Source organism: Haliotis cracherodii, unplaced genomic scaffold, assembly GCF_022045235.1.
Source record: "Haliotis cracherodii isolate W230 unplaced genomic scaffold, xgHalCrac1.p SCAF_4, whole genome shotgun sequence".
NCBI lineage: Eukaryota > Metazoa > Mollusca > Gastropoda > Lepetellida > Haliotidae > Haliotis > Haliotis cracherodii.
In genome coordinates this window covers 59550568-59574191 of record NW_027266297.1, presented here as the reverse complement: position 1 = coordinate 59574191, position 23624 = coordinate 59550568, and the positions used below count along the sequence as shown (strand labels likewise).

Genomic DNA, 23624 nt, shown 5'->3' with positions numbered 1-23624 from the left:
TGACGTATGTAGCATTCTTGATGTTCACTGTCTGTTTAGTTCATACATGCAAAATTAACAGCTCGGAATCGCTTCTGTTGTCTCGCATTAACCTCTGGAACCATGAAAGCGGCGCTAGGCCTAACCATGAACGCCATTTTGTTTCAAAGATATCCAAGGTGTTAAGTATTTAACGGAGGTCGGGAGGTGTGTTAACTTTAACGGGTGTTTAACCAGTCGTTAAAGATAACCATGTTTTGGGAAACAACATAACCATTTGGTTAAATTAAACGGAGAGTTAACACTGATTTAACGGCTGGTTAACAGTTAACCGGGTTTTGAACAACCGGGCCCTGATGGTTAAAGTTATATGAATCAATCATTGAAAATCAGTGTTTAAACGCTTTTTTGGCTTAAAGTTCTCATAAACAGTATCCCAAGGTAAGTTTAATATGAAACCATTTTAATATGAGCATTATTACGCGCCCATTTCTCGGATTTCGATAATCCCCCTCTATTATTAAAAAGGAGAATCTCATTTTGCTGAAATTAACGGAAAGAGACCATTAGTCACAGCACTATTTGCATCGAAGAGTAAAATATTGTTGTACACGGGGACTTGTGATTGTGTGTGAATGGTTTAAAGTCAGAGCTTTTTATTGTAAATTGGAGTTTCACAAGAGGAAAATGTATCACAACTTCTTGTATTTGAATGATATAGAATTCTATTTTACGCAACAGGATTGTACAGGGCTGCAGCTCGAGTCAGCTACACTTAATTGATTCTATTGCACTAGTTTTATTTCTACTTCTGTAACGTCAATTAATTGATTTGAAACCTATTGTAAATTGTGGGAACTATCTGTGAACATGGATAAAACGATGGTGCTACAATTGACGAAAGAAGGTAATATATTTTGAATGAAAATTATTTGGATTTTGTGGATGAATGGAAACATCGTCGTTGGTTTGTAGTTTAACGCCGCACTCATCAATATTCCAGCTATATGACGACGGTCTGTAAATAATCGAGTCTGGACAAGACAATCCAGTGATTGACATCATGAGCATCGTGTCATGCAGTTGGGATCGATCACATGCCAGGCTCGCTGACTTGGTTGATGCATGTCATCGGTCCCAATTGCGTGGATCGATGCTCATGATATTAAAATTGGATTGTCCGGTCCAGACTCGATTATTTACTGACCGCCGTCATATATGCGGAAATGTTGCTGAGTGCGGCGTTAAACAACAAACCAACGATGACATTCTATACTTGGTACAAATATAGAAGACATGTAAAAAATGCCAAATGTTCACACTTCCTACTGCTTTGAAAAACGTAAACATGCATGGTTTGCTGAAGACCAATTCTACCCCGGATCTGCACGGGTTTCATATGCATGATAAAAGCTTTTCACATTATATTCACATAACTGCCTGTCCTGGGAAATCAGCCATTCACTAATTCTCTCACACATCATAGAAAATATCTTATTTAACTTACGCCTATTATATATTTATATTTATGAAAATATATATACATATGCATTTAGTTGTAAACATACCTTAAAAGTAACATGTCTTCAAAATGTGCCCACTTGCTGCCCACTGTCAATGCAAAGGAAAGAAAAATCTTCACAAGAGTGAGTGAGTGGGTGAGTGTCTGAGTTGGATTTTAGCAATTTTCCAGCAATATCACGGCGGGGGACACCAGAAATGGGCTTCACACATTGTACCCACCGAGTGAGTGAGTGAGTGAGTGAGTATGGTTTTAAGCCGCTTTTAGCAATATTCCAGCAATATCACGGCGGGGGACACCAGAAATGGGCTTCACACATTGTACCCATGTCGGGAATCGAACCCGGGTCTTCGGCGTGACTGTACCCAGCGAACACTTTAACCACTAGACTACCCCACCTCCCCTGTTCACCCGAAAAAACACGGGAACAAATTGCACAACTCGTAATAAGGACTTCCATCGGACACCATCCAAATAACTAATTAATTTATACTGCTAGAATTACGCACGCACGCACGCACGCACGCACGCACGCACGCACACACACACAAATGCAAAAAGAAACAAAACACACTTGCAAGCAGAAAAAGCAGCAACCGGTGTCTGGTGTCTCATGTATGAGAACTTCACAAATACGGATGTGGTGCTGACATGACCCATGATTCTGGGATTCTGGTACGTCTATGGACCCGCTGTGCAGAGCGAATGTGGCTCGTACAAAGACGGGGCGCATTTTGAAAAGCAGGAGTTATTTCTGAGACATGATATTTCAATACGAAAGCCTAATGATGCCATAATTTGGAACCATAATTTTAATTTTTACAAATAAAAATTTCTTGTTATTTCAATTATTTTCTCGTTACTTCGAATTTATTTAAAAAACTTGAAATTTCGTGTCGTTTCTTGTTACTTCGATTATTTCCTCGTTATTTCAAGATATTTTGAGTTTTTACTCGTTTTACGATTATTTTTCGTTATTTCAGGTTTTTTTTAAAAACTCGAAAATTCGATTATTTTATCGTTACTTCGATTATTTTCTCGTTATTTCAGGTTTATTTCCAAGTGATCGAAGTAAGGAGAAAATAATCAATATAAGGAGAAAATAATCGAAATTTCGAGGAAAATAATTGAAATAACGAGAAAATAATCGAAGCAACGAGAATAAACTCTTAAGAACGAGAAAAAAATCTATGTAACGAGAATCTTTTTTCGAAATTTCGAGAAAATAATTGAAATTACGAAAAATTCCGATTATAAACCCCCATTAATTATGCTATCCAATTTCTCATGAATACCCCACTCAGACATAGTTTACTGACCCCGAGCCGACCATTCCTTGTTTTAGCCCCTTTTAACGTCTTTTGGTATGACGCGGACGCTCTACCACTAGACCACGGAGGCGGTTACTGTCAACTATAATATTCAGTGTAAAAAGCTTAACGATCATGTTATTTATGTGAAGTATCATTTATTTAACTCTGCTGCAGTGCAATGTGATCTGAACAGTAAAACAGTAGAACAATGTGCAGTTATTGTTTCATTATATTTTCCGGTGTTGTGTTCACGCTCATTCACAGTTACAAATCAATATTATGACATTTGTATTCGGTTGAAACATAGCGACTATCGTTTTCACAACAAAATATTCCCTTTACGTCAAATATGATTCCATTGTTTGCCCGCAATGGAACGACGTTCAAGTTGACGACATTAGATACTCATCTGGAATATATTCGTAAAGGCAAACTACAGTGGTGCATTATCAGCGATAATTGTCATATGAATTACGCTACACTTCAGTGCTTGTTAAAGGAAACATTTTACCAAATAAAGCACATGATATCTATACCTAGAAATAGCCATTGCTGATGTGCTCACTTGTGTTAAGTTGTCATGTCCGTTTTGGTTGTCTCAGCAACAAACGACCCGTGAAGATTCCGGAGTAGAATAGGTCTTCAGCAATCCATGCTTGCTGTAAAAGGTGACTAACGATTAACTGTTCAGTGACAAAAACTCTATTCTCTAAGAAGAAAGAAGTGACTGGATTGAAGACACCGTTTCAATCCACATTCATACCTACTCGGGGCGGTGGGTTAGCCAAGTGGTTAAAACGTTCGCGCGTCACGCCAAAGACCCAAGTTCGGTTCCCAACATGTGTACAATGTTTGAAGCTTATTTCAGGTGTCCTCCGTCGTGATATTGCTGGAATATTGCTGAAAGCGGCGTCAAACCATACACACTCACTCACACACAGACCCAAACCACTCACTCACTCACTCACTCACATGCACTAGCACATGCACATGCACATGTACTGTGACAGATGTGATTAATCACGAAAAAGTACCTTTGATTGTGAGTCGCCCAGCTACATCGTTGTATCTAATATCCAGTGACCTGCTCCAACTCGTGAAGATCCGGGGTAGAACAGGTCTTCAGCAACCCATGCTTGCCGTAAAAGGCGACTATGCTTGTCGTTAGAGGCGACTAACGGGATCGGGTGGTCAGGCTCGCTGACTTGGTTGAAACATGTCATCGGTCCCAAATGCGTGGATCCATGCTCATGATATCAATCACTGAATTGTCATGTCCAGACTTGATTATTTACAGACCGCCGTTAATAGCAGAAATATTGCTGAGTGCGGCGTTAAACACAAACCAAGCAACCTGCTGGAAGTCTCACCGAAGACTGTATTGCGTTTCATTTCCAATGAATAGATTCAGAGTTACATATCAAGGTTTCAATGAGAGTATAGTCTGTCTATTTATCCTGATTTAATAAGGATATATCACAACAACTTGCCAATTTAAGATATCTTTTTTTGTGGGCTAATACAGGAATCTACACAAGCCAAGATAATCCTTTCTGGAAAGATGCTATTTCTGCATGGGGAAAATACTGTAAGGAACACAATCTTGGGGACAGTATAACTATAGAACAAATAATGGAGTGAGTGAGTGAGTTTGGTTTAACACCGCTTTTAACAGTCTTCCAGTTATATCGCGGCGTGTCAGCTTAATGTGGGAGGAAAGCCCGAAGTGATGCAGGTCTCAGACGTTTACCACTTCGGTGAAACCCACGAGCACGTACTGACAAACCTAGAAACATAATCTGGGCGAACCGGGATTCGAACCCACAATCATAGGTTTCTGGCGTGCCCAAGGGACCCAACTCTGCACAGCAAATCGCGGCGCCTTAGACGACTGGGCCACCCGTGTCCCCTACAAATAATGGAAGAACCATTGTGGTCGAATCATCAATATGAAATATCATACATAATTAAAAATCGGTTTAATCAAGGAATTCAATTTATGAGTGATATTTGTCATAACAATGGTTTTCTTTCGTTTGAAGAACTAACAGAAAGATTTAACATTAAAGGAACAATATTAAATTATCAACATCTTTTCAATAACATACCGAGACAATTGGAGAAATAATTAAAGATCAAGATTATATTTTATACAGCAAAGGTATCAACATGGTTTATTAGAATCTACAAAAGGATCTCAAACTTGTTATGATAAATTCATCAGTTCAAACAAATTTGATAAACATCTTGAGAAATGGAAAAATATATTATCTAAAAAATACAATGGAATAAAGTATTTACCCAAATTAGAAAATCAATTAAATTCATTTTGCAACTGTAATAGCGAAAATTGTTTACATATACATTGTGATTGTGAACGTGTTAGTGCCTTTTGGATGCAAGTGCAGTCACTTATGAAAAGAAGCCTTCAACTTGATATCACTTTCACAAGATATTCTTGAAATATTTGGACTTAATTCACTGTTGCGAACTATATTCTCCTAGCAAGTGAAAGATGTATTTATGTCTCAAGCATCAAGCCTCAAAGGTTATCTTTTGAGACCTTTCTAAAGGTTGTCACTGACATTTGTAAAACAGAAAAAAAATATTGCTTATTAGAATAACACTCAATAGTTATATCACAAAAAATGGAATTATTTGGTAAACATACTCTCTGTTTGATCAATAATCTCACTTCTTATTTGATCTTTAAGATTTAATTCCTACCGTTTATTAATGTATTTATAACAACTTATTTTTTAACCTTAGCAAACAATTTTATTTTATTTGATTTTAATGTATTTCAAGTCAAGTTCCTGAAGCACTCATAACATGTAATGTAAGTACAATTCTGAATACATTATACACTTGTTTATACTCACACATCCACTGTTTAAGAATAATGCCTCCCACCATGTACAATTTAATTAATATCCCATGCTGTTGTGCAATACCTTCCTTAATACTAGTATATTCTCTGCATACTATTGAAATGGAACTTTGGGAGAGGCATTCAGATAAGCAAAATTTGCTTTTTTGCCAATCCCTCCACTTTATGGAAATAAATATGTTTATATCAAATGGAACAGAAATTGTTTGGAAAAAAACGTATATCAGTGCCCCAAAACAAATCGTACACTGGTTGTTTGAGACTTGAAGTACTCGCTGCTGCAACCATCATCAATTACCTAAAACACAATGTGATTATTTACCGTGTAACTAAATTGTGCGTAGATATCGATATTACGAAAGATATTACTTCATCAAATATTTTGTTCTTTGTCTTCATAAGCAAAATATTCACGGGACGACGACGTAATTAGGTATGCTCCAGGCCCTGGCGGTTGTCTGGTGTTTCTAGTCGCCTTCTGATTTGCCTGTCAACGTGATCCCACGAATGTTCGATGGGGTTTGTGTCAGGAGAACATAGGTAGGCCATGGTAAAACATTGACGTTCATGTTGTTCAGGAAGTGTCGTGTTTGCCTTGCGGTATTGGGTCAAGCGTTGTCCTGCAGGGAGGATTTACCCCGTAGCTGTTGTTTGATACATGGTAGCACAACATGTCTCAGAACTTCTTCCAAATACCTCTTTGCGATATACTTGTCTTGAATTGCAACCGGCCTTCTCTTCAAGTCTCCACAGATTCCACCCCTAGCTATGACTCCACTGCCTCCAAATAGTTGACCATTAGCTCGAAAGAGGCAAAACCTGCCATCGATCGATCGAAGATGGCAAATCTGTCCCGTTCTTAATTATCTCTGTAATAGCCAGGAATGTGTTTATTGTTCGCCTTTGATGTCTACCCGACAATGCAGTTGACAGACCCAATTAGTAAAACCTAACAAAAGAGTAGAGCTTTAATGATGATACTTAACTTACAACTACTTAAATACCCAATGCAACCTGAAATGATAAATAAATAAATAATTGTACGTTAATGCAGTATGAGAAATAAACAAAATAACATTATTGACAACATACTGAAGTGAAACTTCTAATTATTGAAACATGATCAATATACACAGAACTACTCTCTTCTACATCAGATTAAAATTTAATTTATTCTATAACGCGAATACCAACTAACCTCATATAATACATATCAATTGACAGTATATAAATACACATCCACCGACAACATGCAGCTAAACATCCACTGACAACATTTCAATATATATCCACCAACTACATTTCAATATATATCCACCAACAACATATAGATACAAATCCAATATTTAAAGGAACCCCTTAGCTTATTCAGAAACTGACGAAAGAATTGACCTTGTGGAATCTTCATAGTAAAGTCAATATCTTGTCGATGACACGTGAATATCGATGCAGGCACGACGTCTTTTAGGCATCCTGGAAATCCAATGCCGGGATGTCTCCCTTAATATCATTTACCATTTTTCTTGTTGGGCCTGCCCAAGCTGTTGCAAGTTCTTGGAACGCAGAGGTCGGTTGAGAACCCATCGTCCCAGGCATATCGGGAAACAGTCAACACGTGCTGGGTGCGGGTGTGCGTTGTGATCTTGAAACTCATAGTCCTGGCCTACTCACTGGGCAAATGGGATGACCACTTGACGCTACATTTGGTCAACATAACGTTGACCAGTCATATTCCCTAAAACGATCATCAGATCCGTCCTGATGCCATTATGCTGCCACCACCATACCTATCGTGTTCATGGAATGCAGTCCTGTAGTACCTCTCCCCTTGCCGTATATTCAACGCTGCTGTTGACGACCTTCCAAACGGATGTTGTCTAAGATGCCATACGCAGACACATTCCTCTGAAAGTTCGCCTTGAATTCAGACTCGCTCTTTTCCTCTTGCAGCCCCGAAGTTGTCCCCAGTTCTGGTGTTCCTCTAGGCCTTCCTCCTCCCACCCTAATCTTAACCCCACCCGTTTGCCGATATGGTTCCATCTGTCGGGATATCACACGTTTAGATTTACCAAAGTGTCTGGCAGCTGCATTCGAAATTGCCAGCTTCAACGATGTCTAGTGCGCGCAATTGTCGGACGCCTCGTCCACTTGACCAAAGAGGTTAACCCCGTCAGCAAGCGGACAAGGTAAGGATGTCATCTTTGAGATGACTCCACGTCCTGCTACATACTCCCCCGTCAACAGAAGGAACGTCCCGGGCCGCATAGTAGGGTACTGAGGCTTATTTTGCTCAAATTTAATATGAACGTGCTCAGCCCTACGTTGGGCGCCAATGTAACGGCCATAAAATGTCCGAGTCCCGTGATGGGATTCGAACCACGGACCTTCTGATGAGAGGTTGGACGCCTTGTCCACATGACCAAAGAGGTTAACCCCGTCAGCAAGCTGACAAGGTAAGGATATCATCTGTGAGATGACTCCACGTCCTGCCACAGAAGCATCTTCCTTCGTTGTACCTGATCAATTAACCATGTGGTTGTGACGTTTATAGCCACATGCAAGTAACCAGGCTGTGTCACTGTGGACGGCATGTATTACATGTGCAATGTGCAAACTTGGAATTTGCTTTCGACGTTCAGTAATGGTGTCTCGCTCGTAGGGGTGTTCCCTTAAATATTGTTCCTCGTATAAATACATACGTAAATACCCATCCACCTAGAACATGTCCACTGACAGCATATGATCCAGATATTCTGGTAGTGTGCCTTTTTGTCCTTTGTCTACTGGGCACAGTTACGCTGGTAGTACACCCACTTATCCCCTTCACCCCGAGATGCGACGTCCACTGAGAGGTATGTGCCGTTATTAATATAACAACGAGATCTTTTTTCGTCGTAGTCCAAGCTGGAGCAGGTGCCGTTGCAGAGGTGTTGGCATGACGTTTCTTCCATCAGATGTTCAGCCATATCATATCCAAAGATGGCGTGTCCATTGTATCGAACGAGACCAGGCCCCAGAGAAGAACATTCTAAAACAAATAACAAACCGCACATTACAAACTCTACAACATTGATTTTTTTTGCATTGGTTGTCTACTTTCCCAGTTTAGATTAGGGATAAAACCTAATTCATTGAATATTTGGCAGTGAGTGAGTGAAATTTAACGTCACATCGGCAATAATTCAGCCATATCGTGACGAAACAGTTATAATAACTATATTTTGATTTAATTAAAAACCTGTCAAAGGTGGAAAGTAAGATAACTAGAATATCACAGTTTCGATTTTATGACTAGTTGAGAACAGTTAAAAGAATACATTTTCAATCAACAATACAATATAAAAATGGGCTATAGATCACAGCAACCAAAGTTAGGCCACCTCACTAGGGACAGTGGGGACTTACATTACTTTTGCTACATGGACTATTTGGCAGGGAGCTTTATCAATCAGTGACATATACCCCCTTCCCCGATACTTCATATACCCCCTTCCCCGATACTTCATATACCCCCTTTCCCGATACTTCATATACCCCCTTCCCCGATACTTCATATACCCCCTTCCCCGATACTTCATATACCCCCTTCCCCGATACTTCATATACCCCCTTTCCCGATACTTCATATACCCCCTTCCCCGATACTTCATATACCCCCTTCCCCGATACTTCATATACCCCCTTCCCCGATACTTCATATACCCCCTTCCCCGATACTTCATATACCCCCTTCTCCGATACTTCATATACCCCCTTCCCCGATACTTCATATACCCCCTTCCCCGATACTTCATATACCCCCTTCCCCGATACTTCATATACCCCCTTCCCCGATACTTCATATACCCCCTTCCCCGATACTTCATATACCCCCTTCTCCGATACTTCATATACCCCCTTCCCCGATACTTCATATACCCCCTTCCCCGATACTTCAGAAGCTCAGCTGTCGTGTTTCTGGTCCAATAGCTCTCTGATAATACAACAAACGAGGAGTCACTCAAAGCAAAGTTATCAGTCAAAGTATGGTCGAGTGAGTGAGTGAGTGAGTATGGTTTTACGCCGCTTTTAGCAATATTCCAGCAATATCACGGCGGGGGTCACCAGAAATGGGCTTCACACATTGTACCCATGTCGGGAATCGAACCCGGGTCTTCGGCGTGACGAGCGAACGCTTTAACCACTAGGCTACCCGACCGCCCCAAAGTATGGTCGAAGGTATACCTTCTAATAATTGGTACATACCCAGAAGAATACTGGCACTTTCTTGGTCAGATATTACGAACATCTTCATTATATTCAAAACCACAGTGGTTATCATTTCTGAGAAATCATCATGGTCGGAGTTAGATTTCAAGGTATTATTTGTGTCTATCTTTAAATTTTAGTGTATAATGTCATATTTTCCAGGACCCAATGTCCATTTACAACGGTCTGAGTTGGTTGGTTTGTTTGTTGTTTAACGCCGCACTCGACGGCGGTCTGTAAATAATCGAGTCTGGACCAGACAAGCCAGTGATTGATATCATGAGCATCGATCCACGCAATTGGGATCGATGACGTGCTTCAACCAAGTCACCGCCCGATCCCGTTAGTCGTCTCTTACGACAAGCATAGTCGCCTTTTACGGCAAGCATGGGTTGCTGAAGATCTATTCTACCCCGGATCTCCACGGGTCTCAACGGACTGAGGATTATTTATGTTTTACAGAGTCACTTATACAAGTCTAGGTATTCGTCTAATAGTATCAGCATTTTTATGACTGTATGTGCGTGAGTATATGCGTAAGCATGTTAGGAGCAACTGTAACAATACACGGTGTGCGTCGGTAATTGTATAATATATATATATTGTTCTTGTTTTCATTTAGAGCGTGAGACCTTTCAGTTTGCACCATTTGGCAAAGAAGCTGTTTTCATGAACGTCATAACATCAGCCACAAGGATAGATATAAAACGATAGGGAGATTTTATTTTAGTAAAATGCTTACATTATACCATAAAGAAAGTTAAATACTGCTTAATTCCAAGTGAATGTAAATTTATTTTGTCATCCTTTCTCTCCAGTTGGTTGTTGGTTGGTTTGTTGTTTAACGCCGCACTCAGCAATATTCCAGCTATATGACGGCGGTCTGAAAATAATCGAGTCTGGACGAGACAACCCAGTCATTGATATCATGAGCATCGATCCACGCCATTGGGATCGATGACATGTATCAACCAAGTCAGCGAGCCAAGACACCCGAAACCCTATTCTTTCCCGGAATCTTCACGGGTCCCTTTCTCTCTAGAATTGGGTTAGATATATAGTAACGTTATATCCATTGTAGTTGATACATGTTATAAGCTTGAGATAGTAATGTCAGTGAAAGATCAGTAAAACTGCGTCAGTCGCTCAACTGTCGTGTCTCGTTAAGAGTGCCCATCTGCGATTATTATAAGAAATGATCTTTTGACCTTGAATATATATCTCACTCAACACCTGTCATCCATCAGGTATAATGTTGCTGAGTGCGGCGTTAAACAACAAACAAACAAGAAAACCTTGCAACCCAATCCATTTAGCCGCCTCCTACGGTCACCAGATGCTGATGCTGGTTATGGTAATTTGGAATCATCACTGGGTCGTAAGTGGTTTGACCTGCAATATGGGGATATGTACAAATGGAATTTAAAATACTCCGAAAAGTATACTTTATGGTCCTGTCTTTTTTGGACAGCCTATTTGGCATATATTTGTGGCAGTATATATTGAATTAACCATGACATGTATCAACCAAGTCAGCGAGCCTGACCACCCGATCCCGTCATTCGCCTTTTACGACAAGCATAGTCGCCTTTTACGGTAAGCATGGGTTGCTGAAGACCTATTCTACCCCGGAATCTTCACGGGTCTTCTGTGACTTGGCTGATAGCGTGTCACCATACCCCCGACGGCGTGCAACGTTGCTACCCCCTCCCCCCCCCCCCCCCCCGTTGTGATTCGGGACTATAATGGGTGCCTACCAACCTATGCCTGTTTTACAAAAGTGAGTTGATTCAGTATTCATGTAACATGCACAATCATTCATTGCAATAATACTTTGATATTATTCGAGTTTGCGTGCGCAGCTCGTATGTCAATCTTTTTTAGGGTTGTAAACATCATAGCAAGTAAACGGTAACAATTCGTGTCACGATGTACATTATAGATAGTTAGTGAGGATGTCTTTGGTAATATCCGATGCACCGGTGACCCAGTTAATTCGACGTGCAGAGTTGATTCCCTTGGGCACGCAACACACTTATGATTGTGGACTACTTTTCAAAGGGTCGTTTAACCCCACTTACTCACTCACTCGCGCTAACACTCCAGCAATACGACAATTCATGAAGAGGGGCATAAGAATGGGCTTTCCACATTGTACCAATGGCCATGACGTCTTCATGACGTTTTAACCGCTTTACAACCGCCCCAACCATGACGTACAAAACTTACCAGTGACACAGGCCTGTTGTGAGGACGAAAACCAGTACCCAATCTGACAGGTGCAGATTCCATCATTACACACAGAGGTCGCCACATGACAGTCGCCATCACTGGCACAAGCACTACCTATGTAGTGGGAGGCTGAAAGTATACAGAGAAAACATGACTATCATGGCTCCACTCCCCGACGGTTCTTAATATTATGGGGGAGGTCGGGTAACCGAGTGGTTTAAAGCGTTCGCTCGTCACGTCGAAGACCCGATTTCGATTCCGACATGGGTACAATGTGTGAGGCCCATTTTTTTCTGGTGTCAACCGCCGTGATATTGCTGGAATATTGTTAAAAGTGGCGTAAAACCATACTCACGCACTCATTCTTAATGATACGACTTTCCGGGCATCAATACTCTAACAAAGATTAATGACAGCTCGTAGATCGGTGTGTTGAATGGAGCCAGTTTCTGATGAGTGAGTGAGTGAGTTGGGTTTAATGCCGCTTTTAACAGTCTTCCAGTTATATCGCAGGGTGTCAGGTTAGAAACATAATCGGGACGAACCGGGATTCGAACCCACAATCATAGGTTTCTGGCGTGCCCAAGGAACGCAACTCTGCACAGCGAATCGCGGCGCCTTAGACGACTGGGCCACCCGAAGTGGTAAACGTCTGAGACCTGCTTTCCTCCCGCATTAAGCTGACACGCCGTGATATAACTGGAATAATGTTAAAAGCGGCGTAAAACCCAACTCACTCACTCACTCTGACAGTTCAATTGATAGATACTAAGATGGAGTAGTCATACTGGGAAAAAAGATAACACATTCCTTGTAGTAATCATTTGATAATTCTTATTATTATTCATATGTTCATGAATTCACACGTTTAAAGTTACAAGTGTCATACTTTTCCTCCAATCACATTGAGTGTAATGGGCCAAAACACCCCTATAAGTCAGTGGTTAAGTTCATCTTTGACAGCCTGGTGAACTGGATATTTAAAGTCAATTTGAATTGTTTATCAGGACGGAACTGTATTCCTGTTTCCAGAACCAGGTCCTTACAAATATCTGGTTCACCACCAGATTAGAGCTCTTTACTCACAGAGATCACACAAGATTGTCCAAATAAGGTAAGGTATTCTCTGTTGTCGTTATGAAAATAAATAATATAAGAAGAAATAATACAACGAAATTGACACCCACTTACAAAAAAACACATCTCTTAATTGACACTGTTCGTGTATGTTGGGCAGAGTACAGATGACGACTGGAGTAGTCCATTATTCTATAGGTATGTTAATTTTACCCCTTCCTTTTTTAGTTGGTTGGTTGGTTTGTTGGTTAACGCCGCACTCAGCAATATTCCAGTTATATGACGGCGGTCTGTAAATAATCGAGTCTGGACCAGACAATCCAGTGATTATTATCATGAGCATCGATCCACGCAATTGTTTGTTTGTTGTTTAACGCCGCACTCAGCAATATTCTAGCTTTATGACGGCGGTCTGTAAATAATCGAGTCTGGACCAGACAATCCAGTGATTTACATCATAAACATCGATCCACGCAATTGGGATCGATGACATGCATCCATCAAGTCAGCGAGCCTGAACACCCGATCCCGATAGTTGCCTTTTACGGCAAGCATGGGTTGCGATTGGGATCGATGACATGCATCAACCAAGTCACCGAGCCTGACCACCCGATCCCGTTTACGGCAGGCATGGGTTGCTAAAGACCTATTCTACCCCGGATCTTCTTTTTTAGAAGTCATAACGGGATTGAACATAAAGCATACCCTGTCATGTCTAACTGACATGATTGTCAATTTAGTTAGTGCATATAAAGTTTTGATTACATCATCTGTCATTAACACAATTGAACCTGTTATGATAATGTGAATGCCTGACGTGATGAACATATATTGAACCGCAAAAGAAACGTCACAAAGGATAGATATATGAGAAACCTTATTTGTCCAAACACTGTAAACAAACTTTGAGATGAATGATGAAACTTGGCAAAACTGATTATAAAGGTTGAAATTAAAGTGTCAAATGTTCTTAAAGTGAAAAACAACCCTAGTCTCTGAGAAAATGGCATCACAAGTCAGTATCTCGTGTGTCCACCATGTGCAATGATGACTGCCGTGCAATGTCGATGCATGGTATGGATGAGGCGGATGATGAAGGCCATAGGCACTTGAGCCCACACTGAGGAACGCCTGACGCAGTTCAGCTGCAGTTGTCGGCCTTGGTCGGACGTCATTCAGCCGTCTTTGAATCTCGTCTAACAGGTGCTCAATGGGATTTAAATCGGGACTGAGGGCAGGCCACTGGATGGTTCTGAATCCATGCTGCTGGTGGAAGTCTCATGTTGCTCTTGCAGTGTGGGCACGGAAGTTATCATGCTGAAACTCGTGGTTGCGGCGACGTGCCAAATGAGGTATGGCGTGTGGTGTCAAGACTTGATCAATGTACCGAACTGCCGTGACACCATTGCCTCTCCCTGGACCGATGTTCTGGAAGACCACAGGACCGACCCTCTTTGCAAGACCAATTTCACCCCACACCATGATGCTCGGACCACCCCACGAGTCTCTCTCAACAACAAAAGCATCCGAAAAACGTTCCCCACGGCGTCGCCAGACTCCTGTGGAGGTGTCTTCTCGTCAATCGTCGACGTACGGTGTCCACACTAACGTGTCGCTGGTGTGTCCCCACGGTCTGTCGAGCAGTTTCCGCAGCAGTAACAAAGCGATCTTGAAGATGATGTCGCATAATCTGACGATTCTGACGTCGGGTGGTGACCCTTGGTCTTCCACTACGTGGTCGGTCATCTGTAGTGTTGGTGGTCTGGTACCATTGCTGGAGCCTGTATATGGTCCTTACGTGGACTTGAAATGCATTTGGCTACTTGCCGGGCGGTTTGTCCAGCTTGCAATCGTCCAAGGGCTTGGTGTCGCTGATTTCTTGTCAAACTTGGCATGTGGTAGCAATTCTATAACTAATGAATGTTATCCGATCTGGGTGAATTTTTATAGGGCAAGAAATGGGGGACGCATGTGCATTTCAATTTGCTCGGAACTCACGTGCATCGGGTAACCATGGCCGTTGCCGTGATGCGTTTGGACGATCAGTTTTATTGTCATCTGCTTTGTTTTTTTATCATCAAATTTCATTTTTCCGGACAAGGTAATGTTAAAATTTAGAATCTTTGACAAAAATTACCCAAATATTTAAATGACAACTTTTCATGCAATGTTACTTGGGGTGACGTTTCTTTTGCGGTTTAGTATATATACATACATAAGAAGTAAAATAGATAAATAGATAATATACTAGGGCTGGTTACAAAGTTCTAAGTCTAACAAACAAAAACAAAAATTGTGAAAGTGTTTTTCATTTTATTTTTCAACATAATCTCCTTGTTTTTCAATACACTTCTCAATTCAATAGTGAAATCAATTCCAGTCATGCAGAAGTTTTCTGAAGCCACCCTGAAAAACCCATTCACGGCGGCTTTGAGGTGATCGTTGTCGTCATAGAAAACAGATGGAAAACACTTGGTGCTAGCTCTTACGAGTATGGAGGGTAAGGAAGTTCTTCGAACCCAAATTGTCGCACAGCCGCTATTGCAAGTCGAGGGTTGTTAGAAGAGACATTCTCATGAAGGAGTAGTCACTCCAGCAGTCAGCATTCCTCGCCGCTTTTCTCTCAGAATCTCAGCATAATGGTAATTGTCTTTTGACTTTCTAAGTTATAAACAAAGGTCACACCCTTTGCATCCAAAAATACAGTCGCCATAACTTTCTTCAGTAATCGAATTTCTTTGGTGACGGAGAAGTGGTATTGTGTCATACCATGGATTGACGTTTTGCCCGGGATCACAGTGGTAGACCCATGTTTCCTCACCCGGTACTATGATATCGGATTTATCTGTAAATGTTCACTTGTGACATGCGGTCATGATTTTTTTGTGGAGTATTTTTCTCTAAATTAAAAAAAACAACTTGATGACTGTTCGGTACTCCTTCTTTTCCATTTCTGTGTCCATTTGGACCTCTATCACGTTCGACTGGCTGTCAGTTATATACAAACGGTCTCAACAGACACATGCAATGAACTACTAAAAAAATGTGCCACACTGACAAATTCACTTTGTTATCGCACATAGTTGAAAGTTAATCAGGGCTTAGAACTTATTGACCAGACCTCGTATCACTCATGGAGCGAATGAAATATGACAAAGACATGAGACTATTTAAGTGATATACAATTTATTTGAATATTAACATTGTTTTTTTTATCCTGTATTCTATTTTCTGAGATATTTCCATATCTCAATCAATATGAATGTAGGAGTATTCTGTATCTACACTAATATTTTCTACACTGTTGGTTGGTTGTTTTACGCCGCACTCGACGGCGGTCTGTAAATAATCGAGTCTGCACCAGACAATCCAGTGATTAATATCATGAGCATCCATCCACGCAATTGGGATCGATGACATGCATCAACCAAGTCAGCGAGCCTGACCACCCGATCCCGTTAGTCGCCTTTTACGACAATCATAGTCACCTATTAAGGCAAGCATGGGCTGCTGAAGACCTATTCTACCCCGGATCTTCACGGGCATTCTACACTATGTAGATGTGACAAGTCCTAATAACATAAGAATGGGTGGTACATACTATATATTTCACTCAGCCACATAATACACATAATGCAATTAGTTATTTTTCTTTAAACTCTCAGTTTCTGAACAGGTGCTTGTTTCGAGGAACATTGCGCTTTAAGATTATGTTAACTTCAAAATCCATTAATTAATAGCAAAGGATTTAGAGCTCCTCTTAAAGGTACTAGTGAACACGTTTCTCGTTAGAGTTTTATGTACTAAAACCTTTATGCATACGGCTCCTCTAATAATGTACTCCATTCTATGACCTTATAATTTACAATGGCCACATAACAAACTCTCATTTCTAACGTAACTCTGACTTTTGGCGTGTATATGTATATGTACAGTTATATCACGTCCTGTCAGCTTGATGTGAGAGGAAAGCCACACGTGATGGGTGTCTTAAAGCCCCGTTTACACGACCACGTTTACTTATATAAGTAAATATACTTATGTAAGTATATATACTCACATAAGTAAAAGTGGTCGTGTAGACGCATTTGCTTACGTAAGCAAATATACTCAAGTAGTAATTTACTTCACCTCAAGAGGTCGTGCAAAAGTATATTTACTTATAAGCAAATATACTCCTGGAGTAAATATGCTTATGTGAGTAACATTTGGCCGTATAAACAGGGCTTAAGAATTAGGATACTTTTGTGAAACACTTTTTTGTCCTAGGAAGGTAAAAGAAGATGTATTATATTAAAAATTTTGATATTCATAATTACCTCTTGGCAGTAGGAAGAGTCTGGAACCTTCTCGAGCAGTGGCCGGAGGGTATATCTTGGTAGGACTAGCAAAGCCTGTAGCATGACCCGTACACCCGCTCGTGATCCCGTGTACCTGCACACTTCGACAGCGAGTGTCTAGGAAACAGCGACTGATACACGCCGCTACGCTGTCCATTTGGTCATTCCACAACAGGTGCTCGTTCACGAATAAATTGTCAAAGTCAGCTAAGGGCACAAGTTGGGTTTTTTCACACCGAGAACAGGAGTAAGAGTGTATTTGGAGTAGAAGAGATACAACAGAGACAAACTTACACATGACAAAGGCTGTCATTTTGTTGTGTCCGAGAGTGATTGGAAACTAAAATGTCAGATGCAATAGTACGTCCGTGTAGTAAGCGTTGTTGAATCCAGTTTGTTGATTCCGACGCAGAGAGACACCACACGGAGAATACCAATGCAGTTTGCACTGTTGACTGATTTACATGAATTCTTTATTAAATAAGTCAAACGTTTGTAGGATTAATAGATGAGGAACGCCCAGTTGTCATTAAGACGAAAACCAAAGCATGACATATTACTACTAAAACCAATACCAAATCAATATTTGTGTGTTTTACTCTGAGCATTAATTATCTCAGCTATATAACGGCATACAGGTCACCCGACATGTGACCGTTTTTAAGCGCGCTGAACAATATATACTCAATAATTGTCCAGTAAAATAAGTGTTGTGAAGGACGTCCATAGAGAATAGGTAATTCGAGGTAGAGGCATGGCATCCAGTTTATAACTAACAGGAAACCAAATAATCCATATACATTGGGAAACACATCCATATTTTCCTTTGCCATTTGTCAGTCCTCGAAATTTCACAATCACTTATGCAAGATCACACTAGCTTAACCACGTATAAAGCGACAGTTGATAGCAGATTCCAGGATAGTGTGGAGTATAACACATCCCCAAGCTAATCATTTCGTAGTTGCACTCATTCGGTGTAATCTAATCTGAAGGCAGGTTAGGTGAATTGGGTTTTAACGTCGCGTCCAAGATTATTGCACTTATATAGCGACGTGCATGCACGTGTGTGTGGCTGCTTGTACTAGTCCAGACTGATGCCGATGTTATAGTGCTATCTTACTGAGATACCATGCCGCAGTTTAACACGAATACCCCACTCAGACGCCGTATACTGACTTCGAGCCGACCAGTCCTTGTTTTAGCCCCTTAATGCCGAGTGCCAGGCAGGGTAACAACAAGTACCATCTTTTAACGTCTTTTGGTATGACGCGGGCGGGATCGAACCCCTGACCTTCCGCTCTCCGGGCGGATATGTGTTACAAATTGTGTTTGTTTGTTGTTTAACGCTGCACACAGCAATATTCCGGCTACATGACGGCGGTCTGTAAATAATCGAGTCTGGACCAGACAATCCAGTGACTGACAACATGAGCATCGATCTACGCAAAGGGGATCGATGACATGCATCAACCAAGTCAGCGAGCCTGACCACCCGATCCCGTTAGTCGCCTTTTACGACAAGCATAGTCGCCTTTTACGGCAAGCATGGGTTGCTGAAGAAATAATAACGATAGGCAATCTAAAGTGGGCTTCAATTGTCACAGGTAAACAATATGATACATAAACAATAAACGAATATGCAAACTCGTTAACTAAGCAACCGTATTCCAGCTATTAAGAAATATGGCTAAAACAACGCTCTGGCAATGCAATCTGTAAGACACATAGACAGCAGAGACCAATAATACCTGGGAGTTAATTAACTCTGCACTCTCTAATGAGTGAATAACCCAGGCTTGGCTAGATGGGGAGAATGGCTAATGTGCACCTATCTCTAAAAAGTCTCAAAAGAAAAAAAATACTACACTTTCTAAGTATACACGTACTTGACTAACATAAGTTCTTGAGTGCGGCGTAAAATAACAAACAAACAAACATAAGTTCTTGACACCCAACAAGAAACAACTACTTGACCTTTGCTAGATAATTCTGCGAAAATGTGTTATTCATGATTACTAGATAAAAGGGGTATATTATATAAATATAATACCCTAGCCAATACGTTTACCGCCGTACCACCAGGGGTTAGTCAGCATAAGATCAACACTGGCCAATAATTACCTAATGGCGAAACGAAGTTCAACCGTTCATACTGTAGTAGAACGACCCGTCAGGGTCTAACGGTTCCTGGCGATAATTACACTCGGTAGCGCTGTAGCCTGACATGTTGACCTTGGAGAGGACATCAAGGCTCGTGGGCGAACAGAATTGTGGGGAAAACATGAATAGCAAACTATTTAACCACTTGATTTGATTGAAACATATTCATGCGAAAAATCAAATTGATTATGCACATGTGACACACTTACAAGGCCTCCTCCTACATATTTTTCATTCATTGTAATATGTGAATAATAATAGCGCAAAATAAATTACAGTGCATACAAATTATATACAAGTAATGAGAATAACACACACAATTACACTGGTTTGTTTCTTACAGATGGGACCCGTGAAGATCCGGGGTAGAATATGTCTTCAGCAACCCATGCTTGCTGTAAAAAGGTGACCATGCTTGTCGTAAAAGGCGACTAACGGGATCGGGTGGTCAGACTCGCTGACTTGGTTGACGCATGTCATCAATCCAAATTGCGTGGATCGGTGCTCATGATGTCATCACTGGATGATCTGGTCCAGACTCGATTTTACACAGACCGCCGTCATATAGCTGGAATATTGCTGAGTGCGGCGTTACACAGCAAACCAACCAACCAACCAACCAAACGAATTTGATGCGTGTGACTGTCTTGTCTTTCTTAATAAAGTGTTTGTAAATGTCTCTCGTTTTATGAGATTCCTTCACTCGTGTCTGGTAGTAGTAATTTTCTGTAAAGGAAATGACGTCTCGTGGGTAATAAAATCAAATATTTTAAAGACATAGTTTCAAATCCAACCCCAGTTAAAGCATTTCATGTAGATGTATCTGAATCCTTAATTTTTAGAAATATATAAGATAATACTGATAATGACTGCTAAAACGTCATTCATGAGTATAATATTATATATTCATAATTATAATCAAATGAAATAGATTAACTTTGTGCAATTAAGTAAAGAGAAAAGCATTAATAACATGACTGATTCGTGTTTGTATGTGATTTTGAAAACTGATAATCAATCAAGAGAATGAAACCAAACGAGGCTATAGTTCTAGTTTACATGCTTTCACCACTCAGTATTAGAAGTATTTTGGTCTCCTCTACAATCATTATGGCAATACCGTCAAAAGACAATTCAAGGTCCTTATTCTACTATTAAATGGGGTCACAAGCCAATGATTTGGTTTGCCAATCAGTTCTCTTGAATAATGGATGAAATTTTATGTGGTTTAAACATCTCATTGTAGGACATCGATTTGGAAGTAATAAAACGATGGTAATTAAATCCTTAATAATGCCTACAAATTGGTCACATTTAATTATTCATGAAAGATCCTTATGGATCCTTATTAGGGCATGCAGTATTCCAGCCGTCTTGTTTCATCCTAGTGATTTATATATCGCAGGTATCCAGGTACTAGTATCTAGGGTTGCGACCGGGTACGAAAACTGAACTCGAGTACCCGTAGTTCAATGTTGTCCCACTTCTTTGTAACGTTTTTGCGAATAAAAGGTCATCAAACATCTATAGATCTATTCTAAGGTATTATGTTTTTTTATTAAATGGCTGCATGGCTTACCTAAAACAACAAGTGACGCAGAATATCAAAGTAAATGCTCTTGTGTTTAAAACTTAGATGCTTTTTCATGGAACTCGTCGAACTACCTGCGTAGCTGATACATATGCCACAGAGACGGCATTTGGTCTTTTTCTTTGTGTCATCAAGGTCAAAATACGCCCAAACATTTGAACGTTTGTCCGCTTTGTCGTCCATTTTGAAGTGACTTACGAGTTATCTCCCCTGAACGGGCACTCGAGTCCTGAAAATTTGACTCGAGTCCCAGGCTTCCCGACGCGTTATCGGGTACTCGAGTACCCGTCGCAACCCTACTAGTATCGACTCAAATGCAGATTTATTTGTCCCCCGACCAGTGGATCCGTTTGCGTTCCACTTTTATCATTCTCAACTCCCAGGGGAGTATACACCCCAGGCTGCCTATGGGTGCAAGAAAGTTTTTACATCCACCCCACATATCGGGTACCTGTTCCCTGCTGGGTGAACAGAGCCATTTGCCCTGGGCGACACTAAAAAGTTGTGACACTTGTTTTCGGGTGTATGTACGTATTCGTGTTTCCACCTTCTGGTCATCTACAGTAGTGTTCCAGTGGTGTACACTAGGCTTCGTGACAACACTGCAAACACCTGGAAACATTGTTGGTCCCAAGGCTGAATAACAACCCGATCTCAGGACCTGGCGCTTGAGTGCAACAACTATGAGAAGTTACCCACCAAGAAACGACTGTCACTGTTCAAAGCACAGTGGTTAGTGAGTGAGTGAGTTTGGGTTAACGCCGCTTTTAACAGTATTCATGTTATATCGCGGCGTGTCAGCTTAATGTGGGAGGAAAGCCCGAAGTGATGCAGGTCTGAGACGTTTACCACTTGGGTGAAACCCACGAGCACGGGTATGGTGCTGACAGTGTTTTGTCACACTTATTATTGATGCATAGATCTAAATATGAAACAGATGAGTTGGTCTCACTGGTCTCCTTTAGTTCTAGTTCAGGTGGGTATAACCAGTGGATTTGTTTGTTTGTTTGTTGTTTTACGCCGCACTCAGCAATATTCCAGCTATATGACGGCGGTCTGCATATAATCGAGTCACGACCATCCAAATCCAGTGATTGACATCATGAGCATCGATCTACGCCTTTGGGATACGATGACATGCATCAACCAAGTCAGCGAGCCTGACCACCCGATCCCGTTAGTTGCCTAACACTATCAGAGTTTCTGATGCCAGGATGTTTACCTGGAACTGGACCCGTGAAGATCCGGGGTAGAATAGATCTTCAGCAACACATGCTTGCTGTAAAAGGTGACTATGCTTGTCGTAAAAGGCGACTAACGGGATCGGGTGGTCATGCTCGTTGACTTGGTTGATGCATGTCATCGATCCCAATTGCGTGGATGAATGCTCATGATATTAATCACTGGATTGTCTGGTCCAGACTCGATTATTTACAGACCGCCGTCATATAGCTGGAATATTGCTGAGTGCGGCGTTAAGCAACAAACGAAGTGTCAACGAAATTACCTGGAACTGACGGCGCAAGGCACATGACGGCGTAAATGCTCAATGAGAAATGCAGACCTAACAATACATATAATTTATCGATATTGTAACTATATACACTCTCACCTCCTAGCTGTCCCATTTTTGTAAATGCTAAATCATATATAAATATGAATCAAATTGATTATATCATGAATATGGTAATCACGTGCCTGACGAATTGCCTTTTCCAAAACCAATAGACATCAACACCCAGTGAAAACACAAGAACAATTCCGGGACTCCAAATCCAATTTCACAATCTTTTTTCTAATCATATTGTGGTACACATTTATATTCGTTATACAACAATTCGTAATCTGAGAAGGAATATTTTTCATGTTTTATTCGGTATTTCCACATGACATCGGTTTCGAAGTGAGCATATACAAGATATACATTACTGCCAATTAGTATAACATATGTTGCAGTTACTTTTAAATTAATAGTGGCTAACTAAACAGGTTTCGGTAGAAGTTATATCTGAGGGATACCACAGGTTTATTATTGAAGTATTGTTAAAATATGATGGTGCGGACGTTTATGATGAAACGGTCTTAACAAAACATTAATTTATAATTAACCTCCACTGAATCATGCAATGGCGTTCCACTCAGCGTCGAGATCGTGTTCGAACATCTGTTGCACTTATAACTGCGTATAAATAATATTAACCATCTGTTACCTTACGTTTTGTCGTCACGGTGTCAATCTAAGTGTTCAGTTGCATTTGCAACACGTCGA

The 23624-nt window shown here is 40.8% G+C and overlaps 1 protein-coding gene across 1 annotated transcript; it reads right to left on the bottom strand.

The window, feature by feature from the left end:
• Positions 1-8484: 8484 nt before the first annotated feature.
• LOC139478601 (uncharacterized) lies at positions 8485-17914 on the bottom strand. Its single transcript, XM_071261153.1, has 3 exons — positions 17581-17914; positions 12182-12313; positions 8485-8732 (listed from the first exon to the last, which is right to left on the bottom strand). Exons 1-3 carry the CDS (start codon positions 17912-17914, stop codon positions 8485-8487), a joined length of 714 nt encoding a protein of 237 aa, XP_071117254.1.
• Between the last annotated feature and the right edge of the window lie 5710 nt (positions 17915-23624).